The following is a 21321-nucleotide window of genomic DNA, read 5'->3' as shown; positions in this document are numbered from 1 at the left end:
GCTTTCTGCCTTTTCTCCTCTTCCCCTGGCTTAGAAGTGATGTCCAGGCCGATTGGCAAAGACATCTGCTGAAGACCGAGTGTTCCCTCAGGCCAAACAGGATTTTGGCTCGTGGTTCAGGAATTTCATGTGTTTCTTCTCATGGTACAGCAGATGGACTTGTGGCAGCGCTGGTCCTCCTGACAGCTACCCCCCTTGTCTCTCTTTTCAGGGAGATTGTTTATTTGCTGCTTGTGTTGGGACCTAGGTCTAAAAATAATTGATGTATGCACTGCAGCATAGTATTCTGTGTATGTATGTATGTATTCCCCTGGAAACATGCCTGATGTACAGCCAACAGTTGTGCTTTTGATACAAAAGCCTTTGTTAATTGGGTTATGAAATAGCTTCCTTGATGCTGTGTGCTGGAATCTGTGGGACTCATTATTCATAAGCGATGACTATCTTCAGAGTACTTTACTTGCAGCCAAATAAATTCTCTTTTAAGTTATTTTACTGATTTAATGTAAACGTACTTTAAATGTGCAGTTTGTGCACTGACTCACACGTGATTTCCCTTGAATTTCCACAGGCAATATGTTTTTAAGTGAAGTATATTTGAGTCTTAAATATGTCTAGAAAAAATGCTCACTTAATTTCGATGGGATGCTCACCACTGTCAAGTGAAAAAAACAGAGACAATGCTTTGTAATGGCGAAGTGGCAGGGTGTAGGTGATCACTATATCCTTAAAAAACTAATAATCCAATATTCACTGAATATTAATTTTCACTCCATACAAATAGCATTATTATCATTCTTGGCAAGTTATATTCGTGTCTTTGGTTTGCAAACAACTGTAGAAACGTCAGAATGTTTCAAGCGATGCCTTTTAAAAAAAATTAAATATTCCCTTTCTTTTACCATGTAGATGGAAAAGGTTGAAGCAGATCTAAGCAGATCAAAATCGCTCCGGGAAAAGCAAGCCAAAGAATTCTCCTGGCAATTGGAAGAGCTCAAGCAGAGATATGAGCAGCAGGTCAGTGGGTTTGCTCCTTCGGGTGGAGGGATGGCTTTCCATGCAGATGTAGAACAGTTCCTGTGGCAGGCTTAATCCTGTTCTCGTCGTGCGTTGCTGTTCTTTGTATAAAGACTAAATTTATAGGTGTGCAGAGTTTACAGAAGGGGGATAGAGGGGGAGGAGTCTACATGGAAAAGACTCGTTTCCTCTTTGCAATCTTTTGTACCTCTGACTCTTTCAAATTGTTTCCCAGGCTTATAGGTGGCAACACCTATTTTTGTAATGGCCAGATTAAATTATTTAATGCGTTATCTGTTTTTCTTCTTGTCAAGAAACAATGTTTTATTCTTTTTATCATGTTGAACATGGGGAGTGTTCGTATGAATGCTTGTTTTGGCCCGGTGATAGGGATTTTCTTTATTGTAATGTAATTTCAGGGTTGGGAAATATTCAGGAAACATTTGGGTGGAGACAAGAAATTTGAGTTGAGTTGTGTTGCAAAGTGTAAAGGGAAGAACAGAAATAGAAGCAAAATTATTGCATGAGATAGGCTTGGGAGCTGCACAGCTGAAACAGCCCATCAGACACTTGGGTGAGGTGGTACTTGGTCAGGAAACTAGAGTGGGGTCTGTTTGGCGATGCCTGCTAAAGGATTGACAAATTTTTATTGCTTTATGGCAATGATACGGTTAGTCCATAAGCTTAAAGCTCTCCCTTATCAATGTTTTCACGTGGATCCAAGTTTACATTTCCACTAGGGAAATGTGGTTCCATTGCTGTTTGTCTTCTGGTCTGGAGAGAGGATGAAATACTGCAGTTGGCTTGTTGCTTGGATCCCTCTGGTAGGGGCTTTTCCACGGAACTGAGGAAGGGGATCCCTTCGGTGGGTGTTGAGAGAGATGTTCGCCTGTGCTTGGGAGGAACAATCGTGTGTTTTGTGCATGGCTCTCAAGTGAGATTGCAATAGAAGAGAGTTTGTTGGTTCAGATCAAAGTCTTATCCTCACTCAGAATTGTCAACATCACTAGTTGGGTTGTCACCTGACGAAGGGTGAGCGGCTGTCCTGTGTCACAGGGAGATGTATCTATCTCCACAGGTGTTCTGTTGATGTTATTTATGATTCTTGTATTTGACGATTCAGGGATAGTCAAGGTTGCAGAGATACTGGGGTTGGTTTCTTTGTTTCACGGGTTTTGTGTTGCACATGACCTCATTTGCTGAAAGAACAGGACGAATCCTACCTCTCTGTCATGCTTTAGTGTAATCTGTGGAATAAAGGCTAGAAATCCCAAACGCAGTCACTGCCATGGAATCATGGCGATAGATTTTCTTTGAAGTGTTTATTCATGTGAAAGACGTTGCAATAAGTGCTTGCCTTGAAGGTGAGAAAGTTTGATGGTGTCAGGACATACTGAAGGGAGGACGATGGGAAGTGTTGGGGTTAGTTGGGTGTCCACCTTTAGGTAAATTAATTTATGGAATCTTATATTCATATCATTTTAGCAATATGTTTGGTTCACTTTTTTTTTACAACTCTCATAATTTGTGGTGCGTCTTTAAAGTCCAAAGTAAGCCTTTGTTCAGGGACTTTGTTCCCAGGTTTAGGCACATGATCTATAGAGATAAATACTAATCTGCAGTTTGTCAGATGTTCTGACATTCCTGTTCCTACCTACAAATAGTAATTTTTGTACTTTTAGTATACGTGGCAAGAACTCCCAAGCCATAGATAGAATCTTCTGCCAGCTACTCTGCTGGATTTGTGCACTAAAAAACGTTAATGCACGCACTGGTAGTGTCATGCTTTATTTTTTATTTGTTTTGTTGTATCATCATGCCTATTCTATTCAGACCTTCTGGAGACTTGATTAAAAAACCAAACAAAACAAAAACAAGAAATGTATGTGACACTTAGAAGTTTTTTGGTGAATCTTTTTACACTGGTATTCTGTAACAGTGTTCATATTGTGGTAAACATCAGTGAGAGCATTTTCCACTAAGATGAGATGTTTACCGCTTCACTTTTATTTTATTTGCGATAACTACTTTTTACTGTAAGAAAGAACAGCTAGACTTCATGAGACATCACTGAAACCCACAGAAAGGGTTTCAACATTAACCAGCTAAACAATGAGAGCCTCAGAAGAATTTTCAGAGGAATCCTGTTTATGCCCTTTTTAAAAATTGATTTCTCTTTGTACTTCATTTGGAATGTTCTTTGAAAGCTTGCGAACATGAAAAATATGTGACCCTTCCTGCAGACTGCAGTGGGTTATCGTTGGAAGCGGCGTGCTTTTAGTGTTGTCGGTGCTGCAGTACAAAGCTCCTGCAGCCCAGCCGCAGAGCGGTATGAGCTCAGTTCTTCCACTCTTCAAATTGCCTTTCAGTACTTCCAGCTTCTGTTTCTCTGTATTACTCCCTATTTATGCTTCAGAACTCCTTAACCATTTTTAAAGCAGACTTTTCCTCGCCTTGTTTTACTGCATGTTCCTTTGGTTGTTACCTGGGGAGGAAGAGACTGATTTAAACCGTTGAAATCGAGCCGTACGTTGGGTTTGGTGGTGCGTTCCAGCAGGGCTCTAGCGGACTTCCAGTTGGGAAACAGGCACCCAGCCAAAATCTGGATACTTTAGCTACCTGGGAAATATGGTAATTGCTTTGAGATGGTCTGCCTTGAGTGTCTGAATCTGTCAAATGGAATTTATACAGGAAGGGAAGGAAAATGGACCTTCAGACGTGTTGGCATGGCGGGTGGCAGAGGCAGCGCTGGCAGCATGCTGGACAGTTCGTTGCCCATAAATTGAATCAAGTTGTTCACGAAGAACCAAGTGAACTGATGTGTTATCCAGTTCTCCAACCTGAGGAACATCTTGGAAGCACAGGAACTTGAGAGCTGGGTTTTTACCTCTCTGCTTGATATGAATGGTTGATATGAATGGTCCCCCCCCTTCAGGAGACTCTCCCTGAATATTGATTTAAACGAGATTACTGATGTGAATGCGGACTGTTGGTTGTGGGGCTGAAAGATCACTCTGCCTACAGATTAGATATCTTGGTAGATCATAGAATCATAGAATAGTTTGAGTTGGAAGGGACCATGGAGGTCATCTAGTCCAACCCCTCTGCAGAAAGCAGGGACATTTTTGTATATCTGATATATCTTGATAAATTATTTTTTTTTTTTTTAGTTCTCCTTGAAAATGAATTAGGAAAAAACCACACAAAACCATGGCAGTTGATATTTTGTTAACTTTTCGTATGGGTTTGAATCCCTTAATACAGCAAAGAAGTCCTGCATCGTGCAGTGTTTGGTTTCAGCCGTCACACGTCACCCCTGGTTCCAGCTTCATCTGATTCAGTGCCACTTTCTTTTGAAGTATCCACTGAGAACACTCTTAGAGAGAAACTGGTGCCTTTTTTTTTTCTTTAAATATACTTTAGCTCAACTTTGTTCTACTTGCAGCTGTTAGATTTGAAAGTATATTTTGAAGGAAAAAAAAAAAAAACCCTCCAGCAGCCCCACAGTTCCTATCTGCTGGGAGCAGCTGCTTTCGGCACTTCAAAGCCAGTGGACGCCACAGCGAAGGCCTCAGCCTTTCCTGCCTTTGAAATGGTCCCAGTATCTTTAGTTGGGCTTTATGGCACCGGCAGCACAGGAAAAAAGGTTGTTTGGTTTTTTTGCACCCCCTCCCTTTTTTTTCTTTTTTTTTTCTTTTTTTCTTCCCCTTCTTACTTTCTAATTACATCCTCAGTTTAGCTCAAAATACCTGGGAAATATTTCTGCTGAAATCGTTTTCAACAAGCTCCAGTGTTTGAAAGAGCATGTGCCCAAACTTTGCAATAACAGATTTAAGGCAGGCAAATGCGACTGAAAAGTTAATGAATTGGCTTTTTTTTCCCCCCATACCCACATCGGTTGGGCGCTTTCTGAGAGCACCTCTCTCGGGGCGAGCGCTCGTGGTGGAGCTGGGCTTCACCTTCCTTTCAAGCAGATTTTCATAAATTTCGTGAATGGAGCACTTTCAGTGAGCTTTTGGAGATGTTAATGTTTAAATTATATTGGCTTGTCCTTCTTTTTAAAAAAAACCCTAATTATAGATCACTGTTACACCCTTTTTTCTATAAATAGTTGCTGAAGTGCTATGACTCAGTGAGTGTGAACAAATTGAGATGCAATGGTAAGAGAGCCAAAGGCTGTGAAATTTCATCTTCCTAGCAGGGAGAACGCCCTGGGAAACGCTGATGAGTTATCATAGCGGGATGGTGTTACGTGCTGAGCTATGGACATACTTTCTGAAATGAGATGCCAATCTGAGTGTATAAATAAGCTTTCTGGGCTGGTTCATCTTTTCTTTAACTCTGTTTATTCCATTTAAAAATAATAATTATCCATGCTTCCATAGCAAAGTGGAAACCTATTACGTGATAGCTGAAGAATCTGCCCGTAGCTCAGGAAATCCTTTCTTGTGACACCTATTGTTGGCTTCTGACTTCTGTAAAACTTGTGGAGGAATAGTTAGGGTTGTCTTCTTGTCCTATTTAGCCAAATAGGAAAAAACCAGGACACCTTCAGAGGCGTTTGGCTGGATATTTATCAAAACCGCCTTGAAATCATGTTAAAGATGAGAGATACAATACAGTCTACGCTTTAAGTTGGAGCAATCACCTTCAGAGGCGTTTGGCTGGATATTTAACAAAATCGCTTTGAAATCATGTTAAAGGTGAGAGATACAGTCTACGCTTTAAGTTGGGAGCAAGACAAAGGTGTGGTTGAGGTTAAATATGCCTTATTCTGTTAAAGAAAGAGAGGTGAAGATGAGCAGAATCAGCTGGTTAAAAGTGAAACAAGCCATGGCTGTAATCTCACCTGCCAGCCGCAAGGACAGGGATCTGGGGTGGTGCTGGGACGTTGTTCAGAGTTCAGCAGCGTGCTGGAGCAGAGGACAGTACTCTTAGGAGGAGAGGAAGAATATTGTTTAGATCTTTTCTGTATGTCTTTTAGAACTCTCTATTGAGGTTAATTTAAAGAGGAATGTGAGGTTATCTCGGGTAAAATATGAATTTTGTAATCATGAACATTGTTTCTAAACGTAAGTGTATATATTTAAAACCAAACATTCAGCGCTAGCAGCACCATTTAATATTAAGGTTCCAAGCTGTATCTCATGCTCAGTTGCTTAAAAATATTCTGAAGTGTTATTTGGATTAACATTTAATGGTTGGGCATCTCCCCTGCTAATTTTTTGCTGTTTAACTTTGTGCTGAGAGATCTCACCAGTGTTTGGATGATCAAGGCTGAGATGATGTTTTGCTTTTGCTTAAATTCCTAGCGATATTTCCTCGAAATGCTGGAGGTAAGGTACTTTTGACCTGGGTGTGGTTTTTTCTGAAGGTAGGGTGGTTTTGACCTGCATGGGTTTTTCATTTTTAACTTAAAGACCTACTCTAAGTGTGTTTCTGTAATAAACATTGCGTAGTTCAGACGTTCAAGAGTTCAGCAGCTACATGTTCGGAAGAGTCTCACTGAGAATTTCCGTGTCCTCTCTGGGAAACGGAGCCAGAGCGGTTTGTGTAAGAGTGGTGTCAAGGCTGTGCCCTCGGGTTTAAGCGTGAAACCGAGAAACTGCTGTGACTTGGGGATGGGACTTGGAAAGGAAGCTCCTCAGGGAAATAAAGGAATTTGTGAGGGGCTGTGAAGAGCCCGGGCAATGGTCCCTGGAGCTGTTGAGGCTGAGGAATGTCGTGTAGTGCCGTGGACGGGGAGCACTGGGGAGGCAGGTCCTGCGGAGGGGGTTTGTTGGAGGGGTGCTGTGGGCATAGGGTCCGTTGAGCAAGAGGTGTCTCCAGGAGCTGGCGTTCCTTATCAGCTCCTGCGCTGACCGGGGCCACGCTGTCCTAGGGCAGGAAGCAGGGAGGATGGATGCTGCTTCTGTGTTGGATGCGTTGGGTTTACAGTTCTGATCTTCCAGCTGCTGGCCTTGTGGTCAGAACTGCTCTGAACATCATCAGTCCCATCATGAGACACGTCCCCCCCCTAAACTCTGCCTCTGGTGTCATGCTGCAGTCTTTGGAGACGTTCAGCCGGACACACCAATGGAGATAACAAGCTTAATGCTCAGCTGGCTTTGTCCCCGTGCCTTTCCTGCCTCTGCTCTTATATCCCAGCTTTTCTTCTGGCCTCATTCTCCCTTTTCAGTTTCTTCTGGCTCCTTTTTGACCATTCTCTTACCCACTCGAGTGAAGAAAGCATTTGCAGAGGTGCTGAGGTGTTCCTCAGCCAGCCCGATGTTCCAGGCGGTTCTCAGCTGTCCTTTAAACAGTCCGGTTCTGTTCAGGGATTCGTGATCCATTTTTAGTACGCCGGTTTAGTTGTAAGGACACAGTCTTTGTGAAAAGCTTTGTTCCTCTCCTCTTTGTCTGTAGTCTCAGATAATTGAAATTGTTCTTGCGTGGAGGTCAAATGAGCACACGAGCAGAGGCTCTAAATTTTTCATGTCATCAGCAACAAGCTGCATAAATTTCATTTAATAAATTAATCTAGGATGCATAAATGTTTCCTTTGAACCATCCTCACGCACAGATGAATGCCGTTTGCGCAGAATATCTGAGGAATAGTTTCTTCAATCATCAGCATCAACTTTTCACTCTATGGTACAACCAAAGCTCACAAATGGGAGGAGGAGAGGAGTGAGCCCTCCCAGCGCAGAGGGGTGGCAGCCTGCTGGCTGGACTGTTGCTGTTTGCGGAATTGGTCACCGGAGGGATGGGTATTGACACCGTCTCCTTCAGGCATCTAACTGGTCTGTGGTTCCGAGTTAAAAGCCTGAGCTCCCTGTATAGTCAACAGAATCAATATGGGGGGGAGGAGGGCGAGGGGAGAATATTCCAGGAACAGAAATTGGTGCCTGCAGTCATCACCAGTCGGGCTGCGAATGCCTCTGAAGCCGGTTCTCAGTGTTCAAAGAGGGTCCTTGGCTAAACTGAATCCCTAAACAAAGCCTATGTACAGTAAATTCGCCACCAGAGCCTGCCACAAACAGGCGTTTGCAGGGACTCAAGGTGTATCAGTTTGAAACAAATACATTTCTGTTTGCTGACCGCGTTGGCTTTGCTGGAGCAGGTGGGCTGGGAGGGGAGCGGGACCTCCCGACCCTCATCGCAGCTCTACGTGTGATTTAATCCCAGGAGCAACTTCGGTTCCAGCATGTTGGTGATTTAAAAACAAATTGACACCTGGCAGGAGGATTGGGAAGATGGGAGGGTTGGGTTGAGGTTTGTGCTGCCCATACTTGAAAAATATTAAAATTCTGAAAGTCCTTTGTAAGTAGAAACTTACAGATCAGGTATATCATTTAATATACGCTCAGGTGTAGTGTCAGAGTGGGGAAGATAAATCAAACTGCAGTTTGGCTGAAGACCAGCTCGTCTCTATTAGAGAAATTCTTGCAATTCTTCTTTTGCTGTTGAAATACAGTTATTAGTTGTTGATTACAAGGTGAAGTATAGCAGGAAACACTCATGCCAATTAAATTATTGCAGCCTGCAGTGAAAGAGAAAGCAAAATGCATTCGCTATGCATGTACATTACCCTGTGTGCATTTGCTGCTTCAGTGGCAATATGTGGTTCTGCGCTGAGGTATCTTTCACTGTCCCATTTGCCCTCAGCTCACTCCAGCCCTTTTATCTTGGGAGTACTTTGTGTTCCAAATGATGGCAAAATCTCAAAAAAATGTGTCTTTTTAAAATCCATTTAATTTATCTGCTGCAAAGTAGTTGTGGTATGCTCCCTAGCCTCGCAGTGAAGATTCCTCTCTTCTGCCCAAAGTTATGCTAAGCCAGAGCCCAGCGTGATTAACACTCGATCCTCCAGCCTGTTCGATCAGATTACTCTCGGAAGCAGTGTATTTGTGGAGATGGGTAATCCCCATATCCTCGTGAAACACGCACGTTTATGTATAGGCTTAGAGGCAGAAAATGCTGGATGTTACTGGAGTTGTAATTTGGGGATAGATCTTGTGGTTTGTGCTGTGCTGGGCAGAGGTTAGGGCTGGCTTTGAGCCTTGTAATGATAACGAAGACACCTGATTTACAAACACTCTTAAATGCTTATAAGACAGAATTGCTGCAAAAGAGCTGTGCTGTATGCATGCTGTGCCAGTGAGTTCAGTTCAGTTCTTTGCCATGACACACGTAAATCATTGGTGGCTTCTCCAGCCCTCAGAAGTTGAGTCAGGCCAAAATAGCGCTCATAAAATCATCCTGCCATGCAAAACTATATTTTATATAGGTGTTACTTACAATATTTCTGGAATTGTGAACATAAATTTACATGAATTTTCATACTCTGGTGTCAAATATTTATTGTAGCAGCTACATTTTTCAAAGAGGCAGTGAGCTAGCTAATTTCCCTTCCCTCCTTTGGGGGCTATAAAAAGAATTTCAAAGGCATACTTGTTCTTGAGAACAAGTCGAAATTGTTCTAAAATTGAAAAGCCTAAACTTAGGGTGTGATGTAAAAGCAAAAACTGGACAGTAGAAGGTCTTGTCTATATCAGGGACTCTAAAAAGGTATTTGCTGATGTTGATTGTGTCACAAGTATTTGGCTTCTGAAAATATCTTCTGCAATCAGCAGATCGTTACTGGAGATCGTTGTTCTTCAGACGTACAAACTGAACCAGCGCTAGCAGCAGCATGATTTCGCTTTGGGTCTTTATTAGATTGCCTCTCGTTTTAGCAGGTCGTGCTACAGCATCTCCACATTCAGGCACCGTTAAAGGCCGTCGCTCGCAGCAGCTGTGGCTGGCGGTGTCCTGCGTAGGGTGGCCGTGATCCGCGTCACCGGGTTTGTGTGGCGGTGCGTGTGCATTCATGCTAGGGAAGAGCAAAAGATGGTCACGGTTCTTGGATTAGTCTGGTTTTAGCTTTTTTTTAAGGAATTTTGTCTTCTCTTTTCTCTTCTGTTCTCTGCAAGTGTAAGTAAATATTGTTAAATTTAATTCAAAAGCAGGAATTTAAAAATAAATGGGATCATTCTGGTGGTGGCTTAGGAAATCAGCTGTTGGCTGTTGCCTTGGACATGGTTCTGTCATACTGGTGCAGAGAGAATTTAGAAATGAAGAATTAATGTCAGGAGGTCATAATTTTAAAATATTTGTGTTACTCGGTGATAACAGTGTTTTACGGTAAGAACAGCTGTACGGGGTCGGACAGTGCTGCTTGGTGTAGTGTCCAGGGGATGGCTGGAGATAGGAACAGATGCGCAGGGAAGAGAATAAGAGAATCTCATCTCTGGGAGGGCAAAGTGAAGAAACAGCGAAGCCACAATGAATACGACCTGGGGCACACACCGTTATTTAATGGATGTGTCTTTTCGGTTTGCCCCTAATCCCCGTTGAATATCACACATTGCTTCTCTGTCTGAGATGTGCAGCACCTAAAACTGTCTTCTAGACACTTATCCGCTGGATTTGAGCAGACTGTGATCTGGTGAAGTGCTAAGTATCTAGGGGTAGAGGCAGAAAGATCTCAACACGATACAATTTTTAAAGGAGGTGGGTTTGCTGTATATTCACAAACGTGCTCTCCACCTTGATGGACAGAATCCATACTGATTTATGGAGAATTTATACAGTTTTCATGGAGCTTCCTGTGATGAAGAAGTCTTGTTGTTGCTGAAAAACATCGTAGGGTTGTTTTTTTCACTTTTATTGGTTTACATAATTTTTTTTTCCTTTAAAAACCACCCCAACGCTGAAAAACATCGTAGGGTTGTTTTTTTCCCTTTTATTGGTTTACATAATTTTTTTTTTCCTTTAAAAACCACCCCAAAAACAATACAAGAGTAAGAGAGGGAGGAGTGGGGAAGAAACCATGGTGCTTGGTGGCGGTTTCGAGAAGAGCTGTTCACCAGTCGAATGGCTGCTCCGTCCCTTCACATTGTTTGTACGGGACCGCACGTTTTGTTGGTTACGAATGTGGGGTAATTGTTAATATCTGTTAGGGAAGATGGGTTTCTAGGTCTTTGAGCTTGAAAATGGTTGAAGAAGCAGGATCTGTCCCTTGCCCCTTCCAGCACACATTCCCTCCCTGCTGCTGTTTCTTCTCTTCAGTTCAAAAACTGAAAACCTAAATAATTGAAGTTCCTTACAACAGACTCTCTTACCCCAGACCTTACATGGCGCGATCAGCTGAAAATCCAGTAATTAAGAAAAGAAAATGTTTGAATAAAAAGACCTCTCTTGTTGACACGATTTATTTTTAATCAAATCTGATTTATGAAAAACCACCAAACATTTTTTCCCATAGCTCAGACAAAATCCCTTACAATTATTTTAGAGAGGAACAATTCTTTATTCAGGCACACTAAGGACACAGAGGAGATCTGAAAAGAAACCAGTTTTGTACACAAACCTTGGGCAAAAACCTGACTTAAAGAACTTTGCGTGAGGATCCCAGGCCCAGCACAGATAATGTTTGCCTCCTGGGGGGCTGACTCCTTCAGGGACTCGAGGCGTCTCTTAATGAGCTCTTTAGTATTATTAAATAATGTAGATATGTTAAACCGTAGAATATTGCATCTGTTCTACTTGCTCCATTTTTGGAAGGATGCTCCGGGCTGCGGCGCAGTTGCCATATTTCACTTTTAAACCTGGAAGACGCTGATCTCTAGTTTGAGAAAACACATTGTTTTTTACTTCGCTTCAAATTTCAAACCCGAAAGCCACGCCAGCGGCTAATATTATTCCAGAATTGAATGCTACAGCTTTAAGATAAGGTGCCGGGGCGCTCCCAACGCACACAGCCGGCTCCTCCCGTTCGCTTTTTTTTTTTTCTCACGCTGAAAATAACCCACCATCTTCATGATAAGAGCATTTTTCTTTTCTTTTTTTTTTTTTTCTTCTCCTCTTTTCTTTCCTTCCCACCCTCCCTTTTCCGAAATCCACCAAAACTGAAGAAAAATCCAAGTGACTGTTCTTAGCAGCTGTGTGGCCCCGGAGTTCAGTGGGGAAGCGGCTTCCTGCCGTCCCTATTCATCACCTGCTTCAAAGGCAGCCTGGCTGCTCCAGTGTGCAGGCCAGGTAGGGTGCCATTGTGCGCAGGCGGGGAGGATTAGTATCAAAGCTGCGGCAACCAGGCCCTTGGTCTCGGGCTGCCATTCAGTCTAGCGGGGAGAGGGCTAAGACTGGCCAAGGTCACAGCATCCAGTGTGGTGCGGACTGGGAAAGGATCCTGAGAATAGAGGGCTTCTTATGAAATCATGGTGCAAGCTTGCGGCACAGCAGGTGCCCTTCTGGAACACATACATCTGTTTATGTTGGGATAGCGTAGCTGACAACGGGATAATAGAGCTTTGTTTTTTATAATTTTCTTTCTTTTTTTTTTTAATTTAAAAAAAAAAGACAACTATATACAACAGCGTTGAGGAATATCGAAGGAAGACGTTTCGCTTTGGAAAACGTAAAGAAATCTTTAAAAGATGTAATTGCTGGGGTGGGGGGGTTGTGTGTGTATACTGAAGCAGGCTGTCTATTAACCATTTAGGATCCTCAGCGCTGCTGATGAGCAGCAGCAGGATACGGGGAGACCGTACATAGAATGCGACAATGCAATTTTTTTTTTTTTTTTTGGTACGCTCCGACATTTGTACCAACAAATTGGTTAAGGATGCGCTGGATTTGCTCGGTTGTCTCCATTGTTGGAATTGTCTGGAGGAATTCTGTCACGCTAACGGTGGCTTTTTAAAAGGTGAGGTAATAGTGACGTAAAAATAAAATTGCCAACTTGATGAAATTAAGGGGAAAATTAAGCTGTAGACGAGTTGTCATGACGACAAGGATGTTCTATTGATGAACTGTACTCCTCCCTGTCCAATCAGATAGTGGAGCTGAAGCTGGAGCATGAACAGGAGAAGACGCACCTATTCCAGCAGCACAACGCAGAGAAGGACTGCCTGGTCCGAGACCATGAACGGGAAATCGAGAAACTGGAAAAACAGCTTCGCGCTGCCATGGCAGAGCACGAGAGTAAAACTCAAGAATGCAGGAAACGAGACGGGCAGGTAATGATCAATAATGTTTGAAAGGTGAAACGCTTATTAGAAAATGCTGATAATTCGTGTTTCCTGATTGCCAGCATTGTTGGTGATGCACGCTGTGTGAGCATTTGCGAAACTGGCACATAAACGTGATTTTGTTTTTCTTTTTTCTTTTTTCTTTTTTTTTTTTTTTTTCCGCTTGCCCCCCTCCCTTCCCACTGCTGAATAGGGCTTTAACTGCAAAAACCACAGGTAGCCAGATTAAAAATCCCATGGTGCGCTATAACTCGGCCTATTTATAATCTTGTCTCATTTTCTTTCATGATGGATTTGTTTAGGGAAAAAAAGGTATCTGTTCTTCTCCCCCCCCAGCCCTCACACTCACCCCTCCTTTTCTCCTTCCTGGGCAAATCCATGTGAATTATATCTGCTTCATTCGTGTGCTTTATTTTGGTTTAAATCTCTGCAGGTAACTCACAAATGGCTTTATTTCATTTTGTTCATGTCTCTTTGTTTCAGTTTTGTCATCTAGATTTGCATTGTGTGTTTGGCTACATGTGTCGGCTATATGATAAGATGATGTGGGTTTGGGGTTGCTTGCCATCACGTTTATTTTCCTCCACACACATGCACCCCTCCCATCCTCCATCTCTGTGGTCACTGTTGGAAGCCATTTGGCAGAATAACCCCCAGCTGGGGTAGCATTTGACTCTTCAAACTTCTGGATGAAATGCGCACTGTCAGCATGGAAAATGATCTTTATGAGTTTTCAGTTCAAAAAACCATCTTATTGCATTTTTTTCAATATATTTTGTAAGGATGGCATGGTATATTTTCCTAAGAGCCTATATTAAAAAGGCCTGCAGTGGCAATATTTTAAAAAAATGAGGTGGTTTTGCAGTTTAAAGAGTATTCAGAAAATAATCTTTACTGATCAGCATTAGAATGACTTATCATGCATGGATTATTTTATACCAAAACTGGACATTTTGGTAAGGCATCTTTAACGACATATGTTTTCCGCGCACCGCCGCCTTCCCTATGAGATGTAAGACTCTGACATTGAGGCGTTTTCACTTTGCTTTCCCGTAGACTGGTAGGCTGTGTCTTTTAGTGGCAACTGTAGTGTAGCTAAGTGAAATCGAATATTTAATTTTAATTTTTTTTTTTTAACCTTTGGACGACTCAGACTGTATCGAAATCTGCCTTAAGTAAGTCTATTGGAAAAGGAACAGCTTGTTGGGGGAGGATGAGAATTATTTCTCCATTTCCACCATTACGGTTTGTATGAACGCTTGTGAAGAGGATGTTCAGGATATTCAGGATATTCAGGTGGCTTCTTAAAAATTAAACCTTGCCATTTATTCTCCACTTTATTCCAAGAGTGAACAAAGACTTAAATTCTTAAAAGGATTGGTTTTTATCTTTGCATTTTTTAGTTTGGCCCAAGACAGATGCACATTCACAAGTGCCTTTTCCAAGTTGTATCATCCTCCCACCTGCATTCCTGATGTTGTGTCGCGTACAAAGGCAGAGCTGTAGCACTCAGGTGAAGAAAGCAGTTTTAGAATGCTAGAGAATTGTTCTGCCTACACGCCAGCGTTTGTTACAATTATTGTATTGCTCTGTCTAATGCTGAACACAAAGGTAAAGGGACTGTCTTAAGCAAATTTAGAGAATCTGGGAGTTACCTTGTGAGCATCTCTCTCTATTTCGTTCTGTTGTGGGTCCTTTCTGGCTTTGGAGCCCAAAGTTGGGTCGTGTTTTCTATTTGCAGTGGGGTATATAACGCTACGACAGGTGCTATGTAGAAAGCTGGAAATTATCGCAGCTATTAGGAAAATCTGAACAGTCTGAACAGCAACAACTTTGGCCTTTTTACAGGGCTTTGCTTTGTAGTTTGAATATCTCCGTACAGTCATTTGAATGTTGTTGCCATGAGAATGACATGTAAATCAGGGAAGAAAAGGCGGTTGCCTTTGAGTGGAAGAGCCGTTGTTTATTGAAATTCTAGTAAGAATCTATCAGCTTTCAAGGACGCATATTTTTTTCCATTTTTTGGAAACTAAATCGTTCTTCGTTCCTTCCTCTGGTCTTTGTATTCGAATTCACTTTTGTCTTTGCACTGAGCTCAACAGACTATACTGGTCTTTCTTGTGGAACGATGGCACATTTTTAACAAAATTTTTTAATCTTTACATATATTTACTAAAATGCGTGGTTTGGACCTCTAACGTGACTAATGGCCGATGTCCCTTATGAAACATTTGACAGTCTCTTAACAAAGATATCACAGTGATTAATGACTTGATGCAGAAATAGCTTTTTAAAAACCTGTTCAATCTGAACCGTGCTTGACAGCAGTTAATTTTTAGGACTGCTTTATATTACGGTGAAGCTGCGATGAAAGAGGAGAAGAGGCCATTTTGCTTCGCTAAATGAAAAGTAGATTTGCTGGGTATTTTAAAAAACTTAAATCATGATTAGTGTTAATCACATACAAGTAGCTTGGTTTGAAGGACCTATCTGTCCGATGTTTGGTGAATGATGCGAAAGCCCCGTTATTAAAGGTATTCACTGGTATTCTCTCCTAAATCCTTTTCTGTATGAAAGAGTAGCGGATGGCTAAAATACGTGTTTCTTACTATATTACTAAAGACAGCTATGACTGAGTACTGTGGAATGATTTATTTTACTGTTACTGAAAAGATTAATTTTTTTTCATTGCGTATCCAAGGTCTCCCTTTTCACACAGGTCTTCGGCTACTGTGACAGATAATATACAACAGGGTTAGATTTTATTCAAGTATGAATACATTTATTAACGCTTTACTCAGAATTATAAAAATTCGGATTTCAGTGCGTTGCTGAATTTTAATTAAATATAAAACAATGTTACTGCTGCTTTGAAATATAAGTTTTCTGTATTTTCAGGAAAGGAACTTGATTTTAGTGCGTCACCTTTAGTATTGCTGATGAATTTCTGGATAACAATTGCATTCCGCTTTAGCTTTTAGATTTATCCATTTCTAGGAGGCTTGCTTTGATTTTTTTTCACCTAGGGCTGTAATGCTTGGGGAGGAGTAATTTGACATGTAGGTCAATAAAAGTCAAAGCAGTACAAAGGCTTTTATGCCATGCTGTGTTCTTGTAGTCTTTTAAATCCTATACATTTTCCATGAACTGCCATAACATTGTTATTCTTTAAATAGTAGCTGGTAATACTGGATTTTTTTAAAAGAATAATTTTGAATCACTACTTCTATTTAATTTTGGGTTTTTTTTATTATATTGTCTGGATTTAGGAGCATTTTTAAGCTACAGCTTGGTTGTTCGTTCATTCCCCACCTCCGTAAATAATTTTAGTTTATACATGAGTTCACAAAACCGAGAAACTCCTTGGATGATAGAGATCTTCCTTTTCTTTTCGTAAAATCAGCCTTGCTATGGAGTTGGCGATATTTCTGAAGCAAGCCTTCTGATCTGATTACAGAGAATAAAACATCTAGTTTGCTTCTGCGAAATAAGATAGCAGGGTTCGAAAATTTGAATAACTGACACCCGATGGGCGGTGGTGCCAGTTGTACCCTTGTATTTTCCCTTTATCCCGCGGATGTCATTCTCTCCCCAACATCTGACACATGCCCTGACCCAGCTCAAAGATTTTCATGTTCCAGCTGCTGTACAAAGTTGGATCATTTTCATGCTTGTTCTTTGACCGTTGACCTTCGGGCAAGAAGAAGGAAAAAAAAAATAATAATGTACCCCTGTAACTTCAAATATTGTGCTTTACACTAAAGCGAGAGGGAAAGGGTTTCTGCAAGGAAACGGAATTCTCTCCAGGTTCTGTTATGCGATAATTGGCAGGTCCGCTGTCCTCATCCGTTCGTAATTGGGTCAGGAGTAGCTCGAACGCCGAGACACGTTTTGCCGGTATTTGTCACTGGTGTCACCGTATTTAATTTTGCCATGTGTGGTTTATGCTCTCAGAAATGAGGCTGCTTTACGAGAAGATCCCTGGTGTTTGGGGGTGTCTTAAGGCTCTCGATAAACCGTTATTGGTTGGGAAAGGGAGACCTGGAGCCGTTCTGAAGTCACGCGAACACACACGCTGCGAATGGAAGCTGTTACACAAAAAGAGCAGGCTGGAGGGGGCGAGAAGAGCTAACCAGGTATTTTCCCATGGCTGAAGTATCTGTTCCCTTTATCCTCTCTTGCTTTTTGCACTTCCCGTAATCCCCTTGGCCTTCACCATCCTGGTTTGCTTTACCTTCTCGGTACAGAGCATCCCTTCGCTTCTCTCCTGGCTTCTCCTCTCGAAAATTGGCTTCTTTGCACTTGTAAACCGTAGTCTCTCTGCAACTGTTGCTTTAACCTGGGTTTGTCTGAATTAATTCTGAGCTGTTTGAGCCTCTTAACAATAAAAAAAAAAAAAAATAGTAGTGATCATTATTTTCATTCCAGCAATGATGGTTATTTTAATTCCAGCAAATCCTTGGTATATGTTTATGGTTCTGTACAGATAATTGCTGTACCAACAAAGTGGGGGAGCAGAAGAGATTGATTTTGCCTCTGTATATGTAGTGAGTCTGGAGTGGTGTGGTACTGACATGTTTATGATGAAGAGCTTTATCAACTATTGACAAGAGAAAATACAGAAAAAAATAATAGAAATATTATATACTTTTAAAGATAACTAAATACCCCAACACTACACACAGACAGAAATCATGCATAATATTGCTGTGGCAGTAACTTTTCAGTGCTGTACTAATACAGAAGGAATTCGGGAGCATTTGTTTCACAATAGGAGATTTTGTTAAACTTTGATCTGAAAGACCCTATTGTCACTGTACAGATAAATCACTGATCAACTCTTCTACTTCGTGTGGATGGATACAGCCTGGGAAACATTCAGATGGTGATGGTGCTACTGAAGTCACTTCTGTATACAATTTTGAGTAAATAAATTCTATGACTCATTTTTTCTTTGACTTTCTTTTCTCAATAGAAGATGTCTTTGGCATGAGCAGAAATGCATTGTTTGCTATGCAGGCTTTCTCTGCAGGCAAGTGAAATGGAATTGCAATCTAAATATTTGTTTGCTGTATTTTACTTTGAGAGTAGCTCTTGGGCTGACAGGCGGACTGCTGCAGACAGACAGCCGTTCCCTTTTAGCCTTTCCTAAACAAAAGCTTTGGGCTCTATTGCAGCATGTTTAATTTACCACCAGTCGACCCAGGATAATGGACATGACTGTTGATGTAAAATATTTAAAGTACCAAATAGTTGTTGCCGCACTTGCATGGTTTTCCTTGGTTGTTGTTCATGGTCTGTTGACTCAGGGATTGATCCCACTGATGGGGAATATCTGCTAAAATCAAGGGTCAGCTGGAGGGTCCTGTAGAGACTCAAACTGGGCTTTAACTCATAATATTGCTGGGAAGTTGGGAGTTCAATGAAATGGCCAAATGCACCAGTTTCCTGGGGAAATACTCCAGTGCTGTCCCATATGGGGCTCTGGTAATCAGCACAGCTAGCTTCAGACGGACTTCTGTAAATACAGAGGAGGTGTGGGAAAAATTTGGGCTGCGGCATAGACATAATCTTTGAGATTTGAGCCAAAAACGAGCCTTTGCTCCAAAACTGAAGCACAGAGAGTTTGGGCTCAGGGACCCCTCCATCAAACACCCCCATCAAGGTGGGGTCAGGGCCTCCCTGGCACCGTCCCTGCTGGGATGAAGGCACCGTGCCACGTTTGTTGTTTTGCATCAAGCACTCTGCTGCTGGTCCCCGCTTCTGAGCCGCTGCTGCTGTTTGAGATGCCTTTCAAAAGGCTGTTGAACAAGCTATAAACATCTGCCGCTTCCGCGCTTAATGGAACCATCAAAGTGTTCTCATGCTGTAGTGGGTGATCATCTATGATCTCTTCCACATTTTTCCTTGGCTCTCACTTTTTACGATATGACTGAAATTAGACAGTGAGGATTTCAGTGCAGGAGGGGTGACTTGACTTGTTCCTCTGTCCTTTTATACTTGTCTGTTCCGCATTGGAAATATATACTAAAGATGTTTTTGGAAGCCATACATAATGGTGCATAAATTATCATTTGCTGATTAAAAACGTTAAGTTAGCTCAGGAGAGAACTGACATTTTGTGCTGTCTACAGTGTATGTAAAAGAGAAAGCAGTTGCCATAGAAACTGGCTCATCACGGAATATGAACTGTGATTTGAGATGGAGTTCTTTTCAGCAAAATGGACTTTCTGTTTATATAATGTGAAATAGAATATATGTGGTAGTTATTATTACACTGTAATTAACATTTTTTTATTAAAAATTTGTTTCAATTTTAAATATTGGTAGCTGAAAAGTGGGCTAGCTAATTTCAGTTGTGTAAGGGCAGGGTGTATATCATGTGGCAGTAATTTTATTTTATATCAGTACTCCTTATTTAGGAAATGGTGACTATTTCCTGCATAGACATTAAGAAATATAGAATAATTTATCTGAGAAAAAGTTAGATCTGTCTTGCTCATCAGCAGGGTAGAGGATCTTTATGCCAGTTTGTAATACATACACTAGGCGTGGCTTTGTACGTAGGGTTTGTGTGTGATGGTTACAATGAATGATTAATAGATAATAACCTGTACATGGTGGGAAATTATTTTAAAATACAAGTTATATAAAGGAATGCTGAAGTCATAAATGATCAAGAACATTAGTTAACACTAACTAGGTGATAGTAATTGCAGCATTTGAGAGGGTGTAACATGATTTCTAAGCAGAGAGGCAGAAATACTGCGTTTACTCTGCAGAAATGGTCAACTTACAATATCAGCTCTTGATTTTGAAATAAAAGGAGCGTGCACTTTCTGTTTGAAGTTCAGCGTACGGCAAAGCCAGCCTCTGAAGTTGCTTATTGATATTACTTCCAAGTGTAAGAGTCTAAATCTTCTCTTTTGAATGTAGTTTCTATGGCATTAGGTTCCAAATATCACAACTAAACTTGTTTGGCAAATGTCTGCTGTACAGAGAAGGGGGTGCTTACAACATTCTTTGTTAATGGTTTTTAGTTCTTTTGAAAGTTGCTTTTTAGTGTTATTTTGCCGTTTACTTGAGAGAGTTGTTGAATAGAAGGAAGTTGACTTCTCTTAGTCCATAGAACCAGTACAGCAATTTGGCAAACAGCAGCGATACCTACTTCAAACATTCCACTGGGTGGCTGAAGGGACATTCTCTAATGGGAGATCAGGATTCAGATTGAAGTGGTTTTTTTCACAGCATCATAGAATAATTTGGGTTGGAAGGACCTCTGGAGGTCATCGTGTCCGACCTCCTGCTCAAAGCAGGTCTAACTTCAAAATGACATCATGTTGCTCAAGGCCAAGTCCAGCTGAGTTTTGCAAGCTGGCAATGATGGAGATTTCACAACCTCCCTGAACAACCCACTCCACTTCTTTACTAATCCATTGTGAAACTTCTTTTCCTTTATGTCCAGTTGGAATGTCTATTGTTACGACTTGGGTCTGTAGCTTCTCGTCCTTTCACTGCCACCTTCAAGAAACATCTACCCCTCTCTTCTCTACAATTCCTCTTTACACTCAGCTGAAGACAGAGATTAGATCCCTCCTTAGTCTTCTGTTGTCCAGGCCGAATAAACCTGGTTTGGTGAACTTCCTGAAGGTCCTAGTGGCCTGTTCCCTCCAGCTTGCAGAGTTTGAGGTCCCTGTGAATGGCAGCCCTGCTCTGCAACATACTGACCACTTCCCCCCGAGAGATGCCATCCGCAGTGTCGGACTCATTCTGTCCCATTGTCCAGGTCTTTGATGGAGATGTTGAGCTGTATCAGTGCCACTTGATCTTTGAGAAATGCCACTTGTTTGCCTGTTGAATTTTTTTTGAACCCCGTTGTCCAGTGAGTTCCCCGCTTGCTTTGCAGTACACCCACCCAGTCTGTGTCTCTTCAGTTTGACTATACAGATGCTATAAAAGTCCATATCAAAAGCCTTGCTAAAGTCAACACAGAAGACATTGATAGTTCTCCCCTTTCCCCAGAGTCACTCATTCAATTGTAGAAGACAATCAGTTTGGTAAAGCATGATTTGCCCTTGGTATATCCAGGTTGGCTGTTCCCGATGTGCCTGGAAATTAATTTCATGGAGTTTTACTCCATAGTTTTTCCAGGGATGGATGTTAGGATATCCTGTCTGTGACTACCTCCTAAGGTGCTATGCATTGTGAATGAAGTAGTTAATTTTTTTAGAGTATGCTTTTTCTCTTGTCC

At 41.6% G+C, this 21321-nt stretch overlaps 1 protein-coding gene across 1 annotated transcript in view; it reads left to right on the top strand.

The window, feature by feature from the left end:
• Positions 1-21321, top strand: part of CEP112 (centrosomal protein 112kDa) — a 164719-nt gene that overhangs the window by 62894 nt on the left and 80504 nt on the right. Inside the window, exons 18-19 of the mRNA XM_010086425.1 lie at positions 910-1017; positions 12876-13058. Coding sequence (XP_010084727.1) covers positions 910-1017; positions 12876-13058 — 291 coding nt within the window. The remainder of the gene's footprint in view (positions 1-909; positions 1018-12875; positions 13059-21321) is intronic.

This window comes from Pterocles gutturalis, unplaced genomic scaffold (genome assembly GCF_000699245.1).
Source record: "Pterocles gutturalis isolate BGI_N339 unplaced genomic scaffold, ASM69924v1 scaffold4436, whole genome shotgun sequence".
Classification (NCBI taxonomy): Eukaryota; Metazoa; Chordata; class Aves; order Pterocliformes; family Pteroclidae; genus Pterocles; species Pterocles gutturalis.
This window is presented reverse-complemented; position numbering and strand designations above follow the sequence as displayed.